The following is a 19,684-nucleotide window of genomic DNA, read 5'->3' as shown; positions in this document are numbered from 1 at the left end:
CTGTAGATGGCATTCTGAAAAATCTAACCCTAATTGTGACTGCTGAACAACAGATCTTATTACTGCTTTATTTCATTTGTCAGGCCATATCCCACCACCACTTGCTAGGGCTAGGAATAACCTACCAGCCCAGTCGCCAACACTGACGGAAATGGAAATCAATAACAGTATAATGCCACACAACAGTCGAAAATATTAGCGCTGGGGAGAGGCAGAGGGCTTCCAGGGGTAAATCAACATATCTAGATATTTGCCCAGTCTTACAGCAAGCTACATAAAAAGCACTAGCAAAGTCAGTACAAACTCCAATTTCATACTGACAGACTTGTTTATACTGCTCTATATGCAATACACTGAAAGGTCAGGACAACACTTTGTCAGTGTTTGCTATAAGCTGGGCACTTGCATAGCCACTCAGGGAAAACTCCAGTGCCACCCAGTTGATTAGCAGAGCGCCCACTGGCAGAGTTGTGTGTCTCCGGGTGGTGCATGTTCGCACAAGCACATAAAATTATTCCACACATGGATAGAAAAGGTTAACAGGAACCATTGTTTGTCATCCAAATGACTTCCTTCATAATTCCAAGGTCAAAATGAGAGAGTGAGCCGTGTTTAGTACAAGTGGGCTGGGCCACTTTGGCACTTCTAGGTCTCACTTTTTAAGTGAGTTGAAACCTGGGTACACAGGACAAATCAGACTCCTCAGAGGGGTTCAGTAGTTTGGTAAGAGTCACGGAACTAGACAGTTTGGAATATTCACCAAAGACTTCAAGAAGGCTGAAAGAATTGGGCTTGTTTAGCTTGGAAAAAGAGAAGATTGAAGGGGGACATGATAGCGGTTTTCAGGTATCTAAAAGGGAGTCACAAGGCGGATGGAGAAAACTTGTTCTTCTTGGCCTCTGAGGATAGAACAAGAAGCACTGGGCTTAAACTGCAGCAAGGGAGGTTTAGGTTGGACATTAGGAAAAAGTTCTTAACTGTCAGGATGGTCAAACACTGGAATAAATTGCCTAGGGAGGTTCTGGAATCTCCATCTCTGGAGATATTTAAGAGCGGGTTAGATAAGTGTCTATCAGGGATGGTCGAGACAGTACTTGGTCCTGCCACGAGGGCAGGGGGCTGGACTCAATGACCTCTTGAGGTCCCTTCCAGTCCTAGTACTCTATGATTCCATGACTTTTAATGCCCTAGAGGCCTGCGTTGGATAACATTTTATACCCAATTTGCACTGGTGTTGCGGAATCCCCCAGGGCCCACCCCAGTGTAACCTCAGTCACTGGGATGCAGTGATGCTGGTCCACACTGGGGTAACTGGAGAATTGGGAACAGAACCCAGTAGTCCTGACTGTAGGCTGAAGAATCACACAGGCTGAGCCTGCGAAGATGTCATCAGACTCTTCAGCCAGCTCTAAAACCCATCATCAGTCCCTCGTTGGGGGAGAGCGGAGAGGGCAGGCTACGTAATTCAGAGGAAACGGAAAGGCATGGGACAGGAAGAACAAAACAAGTCAGGGGGAAAGAGGGAGAAGTCTTTTCTGGCTGGAGTGAGGCAGCTGGGGCGGGAGGGTGTCGGGGGGGGGGGGGGCAGCAAATGCCACAAGACCAGAGATTGGTGCAGGCAGAGAGTTAGGGCTTCAGGGTTCTAGGGCTTCAGGGTCTGGGGCTTAAAGCTGGGAACCAGCAGGCAGGACTCCTGGGTTCTGCAACCAGAAGTTTTGCTCCAGTGCTTGTAGGTGGGACGTGTCGGGAGGGCTGCTGGCTTCTCTTCCTCACAGGAGACAAAAGGGTGGCCTAGGGCAGGGGTGAGTAAAGTGAGGGGGCGCGACCCCCCCCAGGGAGTGTGAAATTTTGTAAGGGGGGTGCAGCACAACCAGCTGCTGGGTCTCAGCCTCGCCCATCTCATTAACAAAGTTGAAATCTGCGACTGTTTCTATGTCGGTGTATTCACACGGAGAGACCGACTTGTCACGTTCTGCCATTCCACAAACTTACCTTCCCACGCGTGCCCAAAAGGGTCTTTTTTGTGTATGACCATAACTGACATTTCCGCCACTCTGGATGACATTTGACAGGATGGAGGCCCCTGCCAATCGCAGAGATGAAAAACGGGCCCCGACGTAAGAGGTTTGCTCACCCCAATCTAGGGATGTTAAAGTAACTGGTCCGCTAAAAGGCTGAGGCTTACCAGTTATGGTTAAGTGGTAGGGGCTGGAGCGGTCCCCCACCCACCACAGACAGGGGGTTGCTCCAGCCCTGCAGGACCCCAGCAGCTCTGGGGGAGCTGGGGGCGAGGAGTGAGGGAGGCCACTCCAGCCTGGCATCTAACCGGTTAACCAATGAAATAGGATTTAACTTCCCTAGCGTGGTCTGGTGCTTCCAGCTGAGGGTCAGGCACTGCGGGTTCTGTTCCTGGTTCTGTCGCTGTGTGATTTCAGGAGAATCCTCTTCCCTCTCTCTGTGCCCAGGCTCTTGGCACCCGAGATAAAACAGGGATTACCACGGACCCACTGGTGAGCTCAGTCCATAAGCTGCTGGCTGCAGAGGTCCAGCTCTCAGTCTGAGCAGTGTTTGGAAAGGATAAGCCATGATCTTCATTAAATATGGAGATATACCAGTCTCACAGAGCTGGAAGGGACCTTCAGAGGTCACTGAGTCCAATCTCCTGCCCTCACAGCAGGACCTTGCACCATCCCCAGATCCCTAAATGCCCCCCTGCAAGGGCTGAACTCACAACCCTGGGTTTAGCAGGCCAATGCTCAAACCACTGAGCTACCCCTCCCAGTCAAAGGGAAGCTCGGGATGAGACAGAGAGACCAGCCCTAGAGGCAGGGAGGGAAGCCAAAGACCTTTCACACAGACTCAAATACTCCATGGTGGGCACAAGGCATCAAAAAGCCACAGCCCGAGTTTTGCAACAGGTGGGGGAACCGAGGCTGCACAGCAGTGTTGATGAGCTGTGGCCTGGATAGACCATCAGCTGGGACAGCCATGCCACTATTTTTGGTGTCCTAGGCTAGCAAAAGTCCGTCCACCTGGGCTGGTAGCTTATTTCCCAGATGCAACATAGACCTTGCCTAAGGGGCAGGGCTTGGCCTTTGGTCACATCTTGTGATCACCAGTGTTCCCTGTAAGCTGAGCGCTTGGGCAGCCGCCCAGCGGATTCAGATGCCACCCAGCTATTAGCAGAGCACCCACAGTGTGTGTTTCTATTGCTGCTGCCCACGCACTGGAGCACATAAAATTTATCCCACCCCTTGGATAGAAAAAAGTAGAGGGAACACTGGGTGACTGCGCTCCACCCCACTAAGCCATGTGGAGACAGCACCCTTACCTCCCAGCATCCTTCCCCTCCCCACCCCAGGGGGATCAAGGCTCGAAAAGCAGAACAAGAGGGAGGCGACAGAGTTGCCATGGAAACTCAGCATTGGCACACGTAAATAAGCCAAGTATGTCAGTGCAGGAGGGAGAGATGCAGATATCTCTCCTTTCGTTTTTATTTTCCCCCCCTGCAGCACAGAATATTCAGAGCTGTCTCACTCTGAGCTGGCGCCATTGATTTAATAGAGCAGAGCCAGACCCTCCACCGGGGAAAAGGAGTGACATTTGACAGCGCTATGTGGTTTCAAAGCTGCTGAGGATCCGACCCGCCAGATCTGCCAGCAGAAGAGCTCCACAGCTTGTCTCTTTCATCAGCAGATGTTGGTCCAATAAAAGATAAGGCCTCCCCCGCCTCGTCTGCCTAATACCCTGGAACCAACTCGGCCACAACAACACTGCAGTCCAGGACATCTGGGGACACCATGTAACAGCTGGGATCTCAAAGCACTTTACAAACATCAGCTGGTGAAGGATATGGCTGAGCTATGACATGCGACAGACCGTGAGGGTGTCTCTCACGGTTTAACAGGTGGGCAAACTGAGGCACAGAGCAGGCGAGTGATTTGCTTGAGATGACACAGCAAGTGACTCATCAGAAGCAGGAGGCCTGGCGCACTCCTCTAACCAACAGGCCACACTGTCCTCCAGCATATTAATAGCTAAAGGAGGGCAGAAAAGCTGGGTTCAATTCCCAGTTCCGCCACCGATGCACAGCGTGACCTTAGGCAGATCACTTAAACATCCCAGGCCAGATCCTCAGCTGGTGTAAAGCTGCACAGCTCCACGAAGTTCAGTGGAATTGCACTGACCATACTCCAGCTGAGGACCCTGGCTTCTTTGCCTCAGTTTCCCAGCTGTAAAATAGAGACATCAGTCCTACCTCACAGTGGAAAAGGGGTTCTAAAATGTTATTAATTCATTCCTATGAAGCACTTGGAGATCAGCAGCTGAAGACACAATAAACTAACATAACGTATTAATAAGGAGCAAATGGCCACATGAGGAGCTGCTGTCGTCCAGCCGCTTGTTTTCTTCCTTAACTAAACTTTTCACTGAAGCCTCTTGTAACAAGTCAAAGATTTAAATCTGGGCCTCTCTCCCACACACATGTACACACACACGCAACATAAACACAGGCGTCTAATATAAATTTTCCATGACACAATTAAGCAAGTTCATATCAACAATTATTTCCTCCGGGCATTGACCAAAAAATGACGATTAAACAACAGAAACCGACTGAAACGGAAACTTCAATTAGAAAACACAGCGTGCCAGTAAACAACAATTCTCGCTCTCGCCCCTCCCCTCCTGAAAGAGCTCACTGTTGTCTGGGCAAAGAGGAGACACAAAACAAGCATCTCCTGGGGCTCTCCTTGGCGAAACCCCCTTCCAAACTCTGGAGCACAGAAGGGAGAGAGCACCAGGGTGGTCTGGTAACCAGAGAACTTGCCCGAAAGTCTGAAGACCTGGTTCTATGTCACTCACCTGCTTTCTAACACTGGGTTCATCATTTCTCTCTGTGCCTCTGTTTCCCACCATCCTCTCCATCTGACTTGTCTACTTTGAGAGCAAGCCCTTCAGAGCACAAACTGCTGATCACTGTCTGTCTGTTCAGTGGCCACCCTATAAGTTACTGGAATTAAAATAAGAACGATGGTGATTTGCCAGTTATTGGTACCCGAAATGCGGCCACCTCTGGGGTGGAAGGTGGCAGCCATCAGCAATTTGCAGCACAGCACAAAGGAGGGAGGAGAAGAGTCATCAGGGCAAGCCACTGCTTTTTAGTGCTGTGGGATCTTTAAACAAACAAGCCGTTGGTTTTAAAGACCCTGTCTGAGAAATCCCACTGCATGGAGTCTGGCTCCAAAGGGACAGGGTGAGTCAGCACCTCCAGGGTGGGAACCTGGGAAAGCCCCTGCCAGGCTGAGAAATTCCCAGGAGGTGGAAGCCTCCATTAAGGGAGAAAGGGAGCCTCGTTGACACTGGCAGCAACAGTGGGAAAAGCGCTGGTGTTTTAACCGCCAAAGGCCAGATGTTCCCGTGGTTAGCACCCAGGATCAGGCCCAGATTTGAGAAAGGGTTCACCCCACCACCCACACTTCACAGACAGTGGGGGGATTTTCCCAAGAGCCCAGCGAAGTGGGCGCCACCCACTGCTCTGAACCTGGCTGTCAGCATCACAATGGAAGCAGCTGGGCACCCAGCATCAGGGAAAAGAAAAGTACACGCTCAAGTGACAGCTGAGGCTCACCACCTCCAAAGTATTTAGGCACCAAACTCCCCTTGGAGCTCCTAAATACCCTGGAGGCTCCAGGCCCGAACTTTGGAGATAATCCAGCCATGTGTTATTTGGATGTGCAGGTTCAGCCACAGCAGGGACAGTGGGAGAATTCCTGAAAGTTGCCAGCAGCTCCTGCCGCTGGCGCAGGCCCCAGGGAGAAGGAAAGTGGGGCAGCTGTCAGGCAGGCCACATGGCAGCTGCCTTCCCCTCCACCCGGCCCCAGGGGACCCCGAGGGACTTTTATTGGCCCTCCCTTATGAGCAACCTTGTCCATGAACCCTGCCACCAAGTCCCCCCAGCAACCAGCCTTGGCATCAGGAACCTGTCCCCTCCCAACAGCTGCCAGCTGCAGGGAATAACAGTCGGATGCCAGTGACAGGTCACTTCCTCCCCAGCAGGGCGTAGCCCGGCGGAAAGCACCCCTCCTCCAGCCAGACAGGAGCACCATGGAAGGAGCAGAGCTGGGGGACAATCCCCCCCAGAATGTGGGGCTCCCCTTTCAGCTTGGGGTGTCCTATTGTCAGGGGATGGGGGCTACCAAGCCCCATTCCCATCTATTCCCTCTGCCCCTGTTTCACATCTGTCCCACATCTTCCCCCTGCCCCTTCTCTGATGTGCTTCTCTCCCCGCTTCCTTGTTGCCCATCTCCCCCTCTTCGCTGTCTCACGGGCTCCTCCCACCTCCCGCCCCAATTTCGCCAGTTCGCCTGCCTTTGCCCCGCTTCACCTGGGGGGCTCAGAACCAGAAGCTGCAGAGAGGGATATCTTCTGACTCATCCCACCCTGCGGCAGTGCCACTGATGGCACAGAGCCGGGGATGTGGGGGTGGTGGGGAAGGGCAGGCATAGAAAGGAGAGGCGGAGACACGCAACCAGTATTCCCTGAGAACTGAGTGCTTGGGTGGCTGCCCAGGGGTGACTCAGGTGCTGCCCAACTGATTAGCAGAGTGCCCGCAGCCTGCAGCACGTGTTTCTGCTGGTGGTGCACAACCTCACATGCCTCAGTGCACAGAACAAAATTTATTCCACCCTGAATGGAAAACATTAGAGGGAACACTGCACGCAACCCCACTCAAGAGTCTGTCGGAGCTCAGCTGCTTCAGTGAGGCATACCAGTGAAAGAACCTGGACAGAGAGACCCCGGGTGCATATGATGACAATTCTCCCTAATTAGCACTTCCCTTTCACCGCTGGTTCTCTGTCCTCTTTCATCCCTTCCTCCTCATTTAGGTCATATTGAGCTGAGGCAGCTGCAATATAGTTTCAATGTAAACACCCTAATCTGTGCCCCAAATCTATTTTGCTCCGTAAATTGCCTCTTCCCTCATTCCATAGTGCAATGAGCCTCCCCGCAACCTCCCTGCGTGTCCGCACAGGCTGCTGTCTGGGAGTGATCGCTGCCTCGGATTGGATTTCCACCACTAGCGAACACAGCTGCAGGGACAGGACATAGCGGAACTGGTATTCTGGTGGCAGTGGTGGGATGCTTGGTGACACTCCAGCAGGCAGTCCAAACCAGTGCTCTCCTGCAAGCAGGAGTGGGTCATTGGTGGTGGGGTGTCACATCATAATGGGTTGTAGTAATGGGAGCAATGTTATTCATAACATCACTGAGAGCACAGGGCCCAGTTGTCAGACTCAGCCCCACACCCACAAGAGTAGGTGCTGCCCACACAAGACTCCTGAGTTGCATACCCATTGATCAGACAGGAAGTGACTTCATGTCTAAGTGCTCCTTCTCCCGGCAGTCAAATGTGAATAACAGCACCCTGGCAGGTGTGTTTTGGCCACCACATCCCTCTCCTGGACAGAACTGGAGAAGTTCTACTGTGTGTCATTGGCCATATACTTCTAGCGCTTTATGGAGATTCTTTCTCCAGCCTGGCGGCAGGCTCCTATACACATTGGTGGCATTAACATTCACTATTTCATAGCTCTGTTTGTCCTCAAGGTTTCCCAAAGCCTCTCCTGCACTATGTATGCCCACCGGAGCCCCTCACCCATTCCTGAAATGCGGCCATCTCGGGGTTGGAACACACCAGCTGTTAAGCAACCCCAAGTAACAACAACAAACGCAGCGTCCAGCTAAAACTGGCAGACCAAAGGGAGACAAGCGGATGACGAGCGTAAACAGCAGCAGAGAGGCCACCATTTTGAGATGCGAGTTCTAGTCCAGTGACCCTGGGCGAGCTGCTTCCCTGCCCTGCCTCAGTTTCCCCTCCTGCCAGGGGTCTGTCTTGTCTATTTACTCTGTAAGCTCATGGGCAGCGGGTGCCTCTTTGTGAGGCCCCTACCACAAAGGGGCTCTGAGCTCAGCTGGGGCCCTCCAGAAGCCACTGCGATACCTGGGCTGGTGAATCACGGGCATGACTTCCTGCTGCACCTTGTTTTGGGCTGGCCCCCTCCCACACCCAAGGGAGCCAATCCAGTTCGGCAGGAGGGAGGAAGAGTACTCAGCCAGGGCCTGGGGTTGCACACAGCCCCCCAAGGGACTCCCCTCCACACAGGCAGGGAGTCTGCCCACCAGGCCACCTGCTCACGTTCTCCATCTGGGAATGCCAGCCCCGGTGCCCCCTTCTGCAGGCAGGGAAATTAGATCACATCCTGGCTAGCAATCACTCCCCCAATGGACTAGCTCCCGCCTTCCCTCCTCCCAGCACGGCACATCCCCTGCTCCTAATCACACCAGCGTGGATGGCTGGGCTCAGACCGCAAACACATGGCAGGAAGTGCTGAGTTCTCTGGGCAATCCCTGGGCTGTACCAGGCGGATACCACGATCACCAGACACAGACCTGGAATTCATGGAACTCATGCAAATCCAGCCACTCTGAGATCCTGTCTGTGGAGAGGCAGCAGGGCCTAGTAATTAGAGCCAGAAGCTCCGACACAGAGCACTGCGGTTTATTCCTGGCTCCGTAAGGCACATGGCCTAGTGACTGGGGAAGGGACAGGACCGAGTGGGATGGGGTGGGACAGGGAATCAGGTTCCTGGGTTTTTGCCCTAGGGGAGGAAATGGGATATAATAATTAGCGGAGCAGGTAGCTTGCAGCACTCCTGGGTTCTGTTCCCGGCTCACTCACTGGACAAGCCCCTTTTCTGCTCTGTGCCTCAGTTTCCCCATCTCTGAAGATGAGCCCCCTCCTCCTTTATAGACAAACTTTGGGATCCCAGCTGGGAGGTCGCTTGGTAAGACGAACCAGATGACCACGGTCAAAAGTGATTTGACTGTTACTAACATCCATGGCTCTCAGCCTTCTGACAGCTCCAGGCTGGCTGGGCAGCAGGGGTAATACGCCCCCCCCACCACCCTGAGCCCTTTCAGACGCAGAGGACGGGAAAACTAACAGCCCCCCCCCCCCATCTCCTCACTGGGAATGAAGCAATTTCCACAGGAGGTAGATGGGTTGGGCTTTAAAGAGGCACCCACTGAAACTCACAAGGCCCAGTTATGGGCATGGTTGGTATAAGGGGCCCTGAAATCTCTGCAGGGAGCCAGGTGGGGACGAGCTGTCATCACAGCAGGGTTCCCACTCAGGAGCATTCACTGCAGCTCCAGTCTCTTGGCCCCAAACACCTATCGGTGCAGCTGGGCTGGGGACGGGTCAGGCAGGGCCTTGAGCCCCTGACGGATCTGTCCCACCTGGGCCTGCTCCTGCGAGAAGCGAGGATGCTGGATCTGTTGAGCGTCCGGCATGCAGCTCCCACCAGAAGGGGCTGCTGTGGGAGGACAAGCCCAGCGGCTCATGTTCCCTACAGCTGTCACCCAGCAGGGCCAGTTGGGAGACCCCGATGGCCCCTGGGCACATTCCCAGCTCAGAACCTCACCCTGAACTTCCCAGAACACTCGCTTGCATGGACGCTTCAGCCTAGACTGCCCCCTGTAAACCCTCCTCCAGCTCCTGTGGCTCAGACCAGGCCTCAGGGCCCCACACCCCTGGGTGGCAATGACACCCTAGAGTAGAAATACCCAGCAGCATAATTTGGATCCAAGTCAAGATCCAGACCCAGGGTTTTGTTGCAGCCCTTTGGAGCCATGGGGGTGCTGGACACAGAGCCGCGGGTGCTGGGAACGCCTGGAATGGACTCTAGCAGAGTGCCTGCAAGGCCTCCCTGAGCCGGTCTTCCCCACAGGAGAGAGGGAGGTGGAAGCTGGAGGGTTTCTCCTTGTTGAAGACATTGTGGGCAGCAAGGGAGGAAGGGAGTGGGAGTCCCTGCTGCCAGGTGCTCAGCAGGCCAGGATGCCGGGCTGGGAGCCGGGAAGGAAGGGTGGCGAACAGCTGACACTCACGTTCCATGGAGAGAAAGAGAAAGGGCCCCCTCTAGCGAGGGCTCCTGCGAAGTGTCTGCCAGCAGGCTGGGGGGGAGATTCCCATAATTCCATGAGCCCCGCTAACAACGCTAGCTCCATTTTACAGACGGGTAAGTGGGACCCAGAGAGCTCAAAGCTGGATTTTCTAAGAGCTCAGCTCCCACTTAGGCATCTAAAATTCACAATAAATAAATAAATAAATAAATAAAAACCCTCAGCACCCAACGTGCTGAGTTCATTTGATCCTCTGTTCACTTCTGGGAGCGTCAAAGCTGCGCCTAGCGCTTCTGAATGTTCAGAGCCCATGGTCACTTATCCCAAAAGAACTCCAGAAAATCTCAGGCCTTGCCTGAAAGGGTACTTTGCAGGTACAGTTGCCCCATCTGTGCTCCCCAGCGTAGACACAGCATGTGCTAAGGGGGACCAGATGTGTTTTCTGTCCGCAGCAGAACACCACCTCCCCAAAGGACACGAGCAATCCTGAATGACTCCTCAATGCATGTGCTGGCTGAAGACACTGATTGCAATAAACAAAATGCATTTTGAATAACTTCATAAAAATACTGGCCTGAAAAAGAGAGAGTGTGAGAGAGTAAATGTAACCAGCCCTAGATGTGGATCCAACCTGTTTCTCTACAGACATCTCTGCACGGAATATGGTCTCCTTTACACCAACTTGATAACGTGTAACTCCACTGGGCCAGACCCGTAGGCGGTGTCAAACAGCAATGCCCATTTTCACCAACAGCGAATCTGTCACGTTGACTTTAATGGGAACAATTGACAGAGGTTTGAAGTCATAATCACACCCCTAATGTGTGCAGAGTCCACTCTCTCCTTGGGTTCAATCCTGCAAGATACAGAGTACGCTGGTCCCGATCCTGAAGTCAAGGGAACTGTGCATAGGCTTCAGGGGCTGGCAGGGCTAGTTCCGGAGCACTCAGCACCTTGCTGGTGGAAACTCACCAGAAAAATATCCCAGCTGAAGCCCAAACAGGAGATGCAGATGGGGTGCCACCAGCGTTCCCTGCAAGTTGAGCTCTTGGGTGGATGCCCAGGAGAGATTCAGGGGCCACCCAGCTGATCAGCAGAGCACTCACAGCCAGCAGCTGTGTTTATACCGGTGGTGCACATGCCTTGGTGCCCTGAACAAATTTTTTTCAGCACAGATGGGAAAAATCAGAGGGAACGCTGGGGTGTGAATCCCCCAAAAACACCACCCAGTGGCCTTCTGGGGGCCAGCTCCACAGCCTGGAAAGGGTTACCAGAGCACCCCCACTGGTGGCTCAGAACTCAGCCCACATTGAGGGCTATGGGAAACTGGGATAAACAAGAGAAAACCTGGCTAGCAAAGCAGCTACACCTGGCATGGGAGGGCCTGGGACCAGAGTGCAACCCTCTTAAAGGGAGCACAGAAAGGGCACATCTCCCCCCGCCCCCAGCAGAGTTGCAGGCGCTGGGCAATGAAAGGCCAAACCCTCCAGCTCCAGGGTCAGATTTTTTCCTGGACTGGGGGTGTTTTAGAGCTAAAACGGCGCCTCCTTCGCAGTCACCGGGGATGAGCAGGGACCATTCTTCAGGGACGCCAGGTGGACAGAGCCCTTGGGGCACCTGCTAGCGCCCAGCAGCCCCAGAGCCATTCCAGGGCTCCCATCAGCCACTTCCATGTTCAGCCAGAGACATGGCCAGCGTCCAGAGCTCTCGCCAGCCACCAGCCTGCCAGGGTTATATCACCGCATAACGCACCCCAGCCCGGCCAATCGGAGAGCGAGCCGCATGCCGACGTGTTTTATATCACCGCCTAAAATTAACCCAGCCTGCACCCGGGGAGCCCCGGTCAATCAGGGTGGCCCAACTGGGACTTGCCCTGCAATGCAGCTGAGGGGACAGGTGAGGAAGTTATTTTTCCACACGGCAAAGCAGGCCTGAGAGGTAGGACCCCCACAAGCAGCCCGGGGTGCTGGGAATCATTAGGCGCTTAGCCAAAGGCAGCTGGAGAGGCGAGCGGCTGAGACCAGGGATTCGGGGAGGGGTCCTGCGAGCCAACCTGCACCAGGAAACGTCGGGTAATTTGGAGTCAACCAAAGAGCGTATTGGGCAGCTCTGGAGAGCAGGAGGTGTGGGGAGCCTGGGCCCCGCCTTCGTGCATCCGTGCAGACGCACTGAGCCTGGAAGTTAACCTAGACGCCTCCTGCTATCCCAGTCTGGAGTCCTGCTTAGCTCCAGCTGTGCCCTTCAACCCCAGCCCCCGGCCCTCCCTGCGGTCCAGGCCCAGAACATAGGAACGGCCAGACGGCGTCAGACCAAAGGTCCACCTAGCCCAGTGCCCTGACTTCCCACAGGGGCCAATGCCCAGAGGGCGTGAACACAACAGGAATCATTGAGTGATCCCTCCCCTTCGCCCATTCCCAGCCTCTGACAAACCCAGGCCAGGGACACCTCCCTGCCCAGCCTGGTTAACGGCCACTGATGGACGTGTACTCCAGGCATTTATCCAGCTCTTTTTTGAGCCCTGTTAAAGCCGGGCTCTTCCCAGCACCCTGCGGAGAGGAGTTCCACAGGTTTATGGTGCACTGCGTGGAGAACAGTTCCTTTTGTGCGTTTTCAACCTGCTACCTGTTCACTTCGTTTGGTGGCCTCAGTTCTTACGTTATGGGAAGAAGTAAATCATTCTCCCAGCTCTACAGATACCCCTCAGCCCCCCACTGCAGCTGCCCGGGCCTCCTCACACCCATCCCTGCGGAGGTGCCCCAATTCTGACCCACAGCTCCCGGGTCTCCCTCACAGGACCTCAGCCTCGTCTCCCCATGTGCACTGTCACACAGGCCACACAAGGATCGTGTAGTCACAAGTGGCAGGCACACACTTTCACAACCCCACACACCCAGAGCATCACCCTCTTACACAGCTCCTTCCGCAAGGCCAGGCTGCACAAGGGATTTCACCGGCGCACGGAGGGTCAACGTGCAGTCTGCACGCTGTACACATGCGTGTGCAGAGGTTCTCTATGAAGGGGTCTTGCATGTACCACACACAAAACAGGCCCTCTTTACACACACACACAAAACCCTTCTCACAAGCTCCCCCGTTCCCTAAGGTTTTGTCTTTCTGGGGTAAAGAGGTAGGTTTTTAAAATACAGGCTCATTCCCTTGTTAAAATCCTGGCGTACACAAGGTAAGGGGTGGTTTGAACATGTGTTTAGCCAATCAAGGGAACCCTAGCAAGAAACCTAAATTCAGGCTGCGGTGGGGCCATAACAGATGAAAGTTTAATTACCTGCTCCACCACCGACCACCTAGGTTACCTCTCAGCAAGTCACTTAACTCTCTGTGCCAAATCAGAATTAATACTCAGTGAATCGTCCACCAGTATATGCCATTAGGTGCCACAAAGACAAAGAGCAAGAGACTGTGGAATCAAGGGGTTGTTACCCAGACGCACTAAAGACGACACTGCTGTTGATTCCACGGGATGCACAGGGCACTGTGAACAGGGAGTCTTCCCTATTCATTCTGAGCGGTTCTATCAGCACAAGCATTAAGCAACTGCCACAGCCCACCCCAGAGATGGCTGCATTTCATGACCAGTTGAACACAGAACTCATGCCAATAGAATCCGCCTTTCAATGAAGTCTGTAGAATGCCAGGCGGGAGAGGGAGGGGGAATCTGGCAGAAAGTGGGGGGGTGAGAGAATTGGATTTGTTTGAGAGACGTTTGGACAGCACTCAGCACATCGGGGGCCCAATCCGGTTTCCCCTTTAGGCACTGCTGCAAAGTTAAACAAGGATCACAACAAAAGCGAGCCTGGGGAACTCTGACTGACAGGCTCTACGCATGCATCACTCCTTACTGTCAGCACCGTTCTGGCCCGTCACTCAGGCCCTTCCGTCAATCGGAAAACTCGCTCCCAATAACACCCCACCAGACGGCTTGGTTTTGACAGCGGGAGGCAGCTGCTAGAGGCCAGCAGCACAGAGCAGGACAAGGCAACACAGCCAACCAGGAGCGGAAGAGACGTTGCAGGCTAATGCACCGAGCTGGCTGGGACTCAGCCTCTCCCATTCGGCTATTTTGAAAGCTTACTGGGCTCTGATTCAGGATGGAAATGGGGGATCTCCCCAAGCCCGGTCTGCAGGGAGTCCCCCAACCCCCAGAGTCTGCTCAGTCACCTGGCTGGGGACCGCCTGGAAGGGAAGCAGCCCTGGCTGGCTTTCGGCAGGGAGAGGGACCCCTCGCCAGAGCTTGGTAGCAAGGGCTTCTCTCCCTCCATCCCCCATGTGCCACCATCACCAAACACCAGCCTGAACACAGCCCCAACAAGACACAACCAGGGTGGCTTCCAGCCAAGGGCCACGCGAGAGCAAGGCGCATGAGTGCGTGCGTAACACTGCGACACTGAGGGTCTCTCTCCAAGTGGTGGTGGGGGTTTGAACTCAAGGAGCATTCGGCCAAAGTCTGGTCGGGGGGAAAGGGGAGCTCTTCCCCAGAGGGGTTCAGCCCACAGTAGCCAGACGAGGTGATCCGAGCGTTCCCCCCGGGTGCATGTGCACAAGTGAGAATGGGCGTGCGCCAACATGGCCTCCCCTCCAGCGGGCGTGACCACGTTTCGAGATGCCACAAGACTGTCTGGCGGGGGGAAGGGGCACACAGGCCTGTGCCTTCCGAGGGTAGCTGGCGGTACAGGGTGAGGGTCTCTGAGGAGCGTGGACAGGGGCATGCACCTGTGTGCAGTGACTGGGGGCTCTGGCCAGCAGGCTGGGGTGCCCACCAGGCATCTCTGGGGAAGCATCCGCCACAGCAGGGCGCCTCAACTGCTAGGGGGAACGCCGAAGCATCCCCAATGCCAGCGACCCACCCAGCAGCACCGTGCACCGTCCCCCCACCGCGCCCCAGGGAGGTGCCAGGCCAGGGGCAGATGCCAGCTTCACACAAGGAAAGCTCCGCCCGGCTGCCATTCACCAGGTGGGCTTGCGCAGGGCACAGGAGCTGGGCTGGCAATGAGGGGCTGTTTATACACCCCTGGGCTGGCAGCCCCCTTACCGGTCCTTCCTTCCCAGGCACCTCGCTCCCTCCTCTCACCCCCCATTCATCCCCGGAGGACAAGGCGGGGCAGGCAGGACAGGACCCCCCCGCTCCCAGCACAAGCCCCCTCCATACCCCACACCCGGGCCCCCCCAAACCCCACCCCACCCACACACTGCTCCTCGTTTTTGTTTTTGCTCGCTGTGTTTTTCTGACCCTTGTAAGCGGCTCGGACCCCACCTGCGAGGGGACGGGGGCCTGGACCCAGCCACAGAGGACTCAGGAGACCCCCGGCCGGCACACAGGCATAGAGCTCGGGGTCCCCTCCTGCGCCCCCGCGGCTAACAGGGCGCTGCACGCACCGGTACACAGCTCAGCCCGGCGGGGCTCTGACCCCCCCACCCGCGGAGCCGCACCCCGATCGCAGCCCCCTCCCCGCCGCACCCACCCGGCCTGCGCAGAGCCCCCCGCCCCCGACTCCATGCCCAGCCCCAGCCTAGGCCCAGCTCCCCCCGGCAGACCCCCACCCCAGCGGCCCCAGATGCTCCCCCGACCCCATGCCCGGCCCCAGCCAAGGCCCAGCCTCCAGCCCCACATGCCCAGACCCAGACCCCGTGCCCCGAGCCCCGCCCCGGGCGCAGACCCCCAGCCCCGGGCCCCACGCGCCGCCTACCTGCTCCATGCTGCGGTGGGGAGCGGCCCCGCGGCGCGATCTATGGGGCGCTGCTGTTTCAGCTCCCCGGGAGCCCGCCCGGCCGCGAGCGCCGCACGCCCCCCCCCCACGCCGGGCGCGTGTGTGTGTGTGTGTGTGTGTGTGTGTGGGTGGGTCCGCCCGGCCCCGCCCCGCCCCGCCCCGCCCCGCCCCGCAGCGCCGCACCCCGGTCCCGCGAGCCGCTCGCCCCAGCCCCGCTGCACCCTCAGCCCCCCATCTGCCCTGCTCCTGCTGCAGCCCCCAGCTGCCCCCTGCTCCCCCCAGGAACCCCCCGCCCTGCTCAACCCCCCGGGACTCTCCCCCGCCCTTCTGCACCCCCTTGCCTGGCTGCACCCCCCCCACCGGGACTCCCTCCGTGAGGCTACCCCACGCCCTGCTGCAATCCCCCAGCCACCAATCACCCACTCATCTTGCCGTGCTCCTGCCCCAGCCTCACCCTGCACCCCCCCTCCAGGCCCGTGTCCTCCCACCCAGCTGCACTTCTTCTACTGCAAACCGCCTCCCAGCCCCCGACTTCTGGGTTTGCCACCCTCCCACCCACCTGTACCGCCCCTGCTGCGCCACCAGCCGCCAGCCTGTCCCCCCAGGACCCCCATCCACCCACCCTGCTGCATTCCCAGCCACCCCCCTGGGCTCCCCAGCCGCCCAGCTCCTGCCCCAGGATCTGTGATCCACCCTCACCACTCTCGATGCTGTGGCTCCCCCACCCCCCTCCCGCTCTGCCCCCCGGGCAGCACAGCCTCCTTTCCCCCCCCCGCTACCCCACTCACCATTATTGGCAGGGATGTGTCTCTCCAGGCCTGGCGAGGGCCGGCTGGCCATGGGGCTTGCTGGCTCTGTGGCCTGTCCTCATGTGACGCTCCCCAGGGCGGAATTCCCAGAGCTGTGCCAAGTCCAGGAGCGTCGGCAGAGACAAAGCTTTAACCCTCTGCGGGGCCGAGAGCCCACATCTCCTCCTAGCCGGGCCCCAAGCAGCAGAAGGGGGTGTACTGCCGGAGGGAGCCAGGCTGGAGCCAATCCCCAGGTCAGAACAGCATGGCGGAAAATGGGGGACTCTTGGGCGCAAGTCTCTGCCCTGCCCTGGGCCGGAGAGAGAGGCTGAGGGAGACCTTATGGACCAGTAACTAACCGTCAGAGGAGCCCCATGGGGATGGGAAGGGGGGCGTCACTCTGTTCAGCTGTGCTGCCAGGCCCACCTGGGAGATATAACACCATCTCCAAGAGCAGGCGAGGGACATGGTCACTCTCCCCATTTTTCTGGAGGGGAAACCGAAGCACGGCACTTGCCCGTGTCTAGCCCAAGGCCACGCACTGGGTCAGCGTCAGAGCAGGGAATGAAAGCCCAGAAACCCAGCTCCCAACTGGAAGCCCTGCTTCCCGAGGAGCCCACTGGCCCCCCTTGGCTAGGGGTGGGGGCAGGGGGGAGTCTAAACTGGGTGTCAAGCGACTGTTACCCACCATGAGCAATTTGTGCTGCACAGCATGGAAAGCCCCACCCCCCCAGGGCAGAGCAGTGGTGAATGGTTCCTTGGTAGAAGCACCAGGGCCAGGAAAGTTTGTGTTATTTGGAAATTCCCGAGAGTCATAAAAAATCAGTGTGAGCTTTGGCAGCCAATGGATTAGGAGTCAAGTACTCTGGGCTCTGCCACTGTTCTACTGTGTGACCATGGGAAAGTCACCATGCTGGTCATGGCTCAGTTTCCCTTCCCTATGCTTTATGTCTATTGGCATGCAAGCTTTCCAGGGCAGGGATTGTTTCTCAGGGTTTGTACAGCACCAAGCACAGCGATGCCCTGATCTGGATTAGGACCTTCCAATGCTACAAATTCAGCCTGTGAAAGGGAAGCCAGAAGGTGTACACAGACCACCCCCCAGCCAACCAACTGAGCTCCTAAAAGTGGGGACGTTGGTAGGATGGAGGGCAATGCCAGGACAGACTGATGCCACTAACCTTGGCTTTGTATCCTTACCCGGGATCCCCATCCATCTCAGAGTCAGTCTGAGCCACGACAGGTTGAACCTCTCTCCCTCGTCCAGTAACATCAGCAACGTGGCAGGATTTTAGTTTGCTGGATGACCACTTCTCATGGGGGTGACCAAGTTTCCCCCAGTCCCATAAAGTTTGTGCCCAGCCACCAGCCCTGGCTCTCAGTGTTCTGGGCTGTTCTTTAGCTGTAGTTTAACCCAAATGTCTTCTCAGAGCCCAGTGAGCCATGGGAGTGTTGGTGATGTGCTAGACAATATTGACCTCCCGTGGTGCGGGAAATTCTCTTATCCAGCACCAGTCAGGTCCCAACGGTGCCGGACGAGAGAGGTTCAACCAGTCATGTCACCATGTGGTTAGACACTGGGGCCCCGGCAGGCAGGACTTCTGGGGTCCATTCCCTTTCTGGGGTGGGAGTGTTTCCTAGCAGTTAGAGAGAAAGCTGGGGAGTCAGCACATCCATATTCTGCTCCAGTCTGTGGCAGAGTGCGATGCAGTGGCTAGCACTGGGGAGAAGGAAGCAGGGCTCTTGGGTTCTGTTCTGTGCTCTAGGCACAGTCATGTATAGTGGTTAGAGCAAGTGTCCTGGGCACAGGCTTTTGTCCTTTCTTGGGAAGGAAGTGTGGGTGAGTGGGGATAACACAAGCTGGCAAGCAGAACGCCTGGATTCTTCCTGCTGGCTCACTGTGTCTCAGCAGCAGGTGGTGGCCCCCCTTGCAGGTGGTGCTGGGAGAGTGAACCCATGGACATTTGGAAAGGCCTTGGGGTGGGGGGTGGTACAGGGCTCCCGAGCTGCAGTTGGGCAGGGAGGAGGCAAACTTCTTTCAGAACCAGGCAGATGAATTTTTCAGTCAACAAAGACGTTCCTGGGCAATGTTCCCTCTAATTTTTTCCACGCATGAGTGAAAGCAATGTTTATGCACATCGAGACAGGGGCAGAGGTACACCACCCTTAGAAACACACACTGCCGGCTGTGGGCAGCTCTGGGCACCATACCAATCCACAGAGCAACACCTGAATCTCTCCTGGGCAGCTGCCCAAGCACTCAGCTTGCAGGGAATGCTGGTCCTGGGCTGCTGGCATATTAATGTCTAGCCCCAGCACCTGGGCCCTGAGAAAGCCAGCTCTTTGCGTGGGGATGCAGCTGTGAATCTGGGTCATGCAAGCACTGGAAATTGAATCCACCTTTAAATCTGACAGCCCCAGCTGCTGCGGGACAAGGGGGAATTCCCACTGTCCTGAAACATGGGGGACAGCAAGTGCTGGATTTCTGCACCCACCTGGAACGGGCTCTGGGCAGGGCCCCAGGAGAGGTACTGGATTTCTGTGCTGCTTGCAGTGACCTGGAGGTGCAGCCAGTGCCATTCAAGCAGCTGCCAACTGCACTAGCACTGAGGTGGCCCCCTGCACCCGCCCCGTGGCTGGCCAAGGAACAGCCACAGTGTGATGCAGAGTAAACAAGCCGGACTGGCGGGTGGGCTCTCACAACCTTGTGTGGGCAAATGTGCTCCAGCCATACCCACTGCATTCCAGGCAGGAACGGGCACGTGAGGGGCAGTTTCCGGTCTCTGCTCACCCTTGGCAGGCCGGGGTTAGAGGCACCAGGCAGATGCGATGCCCGTCCCAGGCTCAGGGGGGAGGATTAGGCCTCTCTGCTAGACCCTGGCAACGGAGGGAGCTGCGTCAGGGCGCCTGTTGTCTCACAGTGGCTCTCTCGCATGCAGGGTCACGCCCGAGCAGATGTGCACGCTCGCTCACTAGCTCTCGGGGTCTTGCATGCCGCCGTGAAATGAGCCGAGAGTGGAGAGAGCCGCCCACTCCGGAGATGCAGCGAAACCTGGCTTGGATTTTGGTCAGTTCCAGGCTCTTCTCTTGGCAACTCAGGACTTGTTCCTAAGCCTGACTCCCAGGACGGGTGAGGGCCGGGTCTGGCCTGGTAGCAGCTTCGCTCATTGCCTGCCAGCGAGCGGCCCCAGCCCAAGTGCCAGTGGC

The 19,684-nt window shown here is 56.5% G+C and overlaps 1 protein-coding gene across 2 annotated transcripts in view; it reads right to left on the bottom strand.

The window, feature by feature from the left end:
* Window positions 1-16,545, bottom strand: part of ARHGAP23 (Rho GTPase activating protein 23) — a 108,547-nt gene extending 92,002 nt beyond the window's left edge. Inside the window, exon 1 of one of the 2 annotated variants that reach the window (XM_074979078.1) lies at window positions 16,478-16,545. In XM_074979078.1, the coding sequence (XP_074835179.1) occupies window positions 16,478-16,480 (3 nt within the window). In that variant the 5' untranslated portion in view covers window positions 16,481-16,545. Of the gene's footprint in view, window positions 1-15,668; window positions 15,728-16,477 lie in introns of those variants that run through there. The other variant, XM_074979077.1, reaches the window with a different exon arrangement.
* Between the last annotated feature and the right edge of the window lie 3,139 nt (window positions 16,546-19,684).

This window comes from Carettochelys insculpta, chromosome 28 (genome assembly GCF_033958435.1).
Source record: "Carettochelys insculpta isolate YL-2023 chromosome 28, ASM3395843v1, whole genome shotgun sequence".
Taxonomy (NCBI): Eukaryota; Metazoa; Chordata; order Testudines; family Carettochelyidae; genus Carettochelys; species Carettochelys insculpta.
This window is presented reverse-complemented; position numbering and strand designations above follow the sequence as displayed.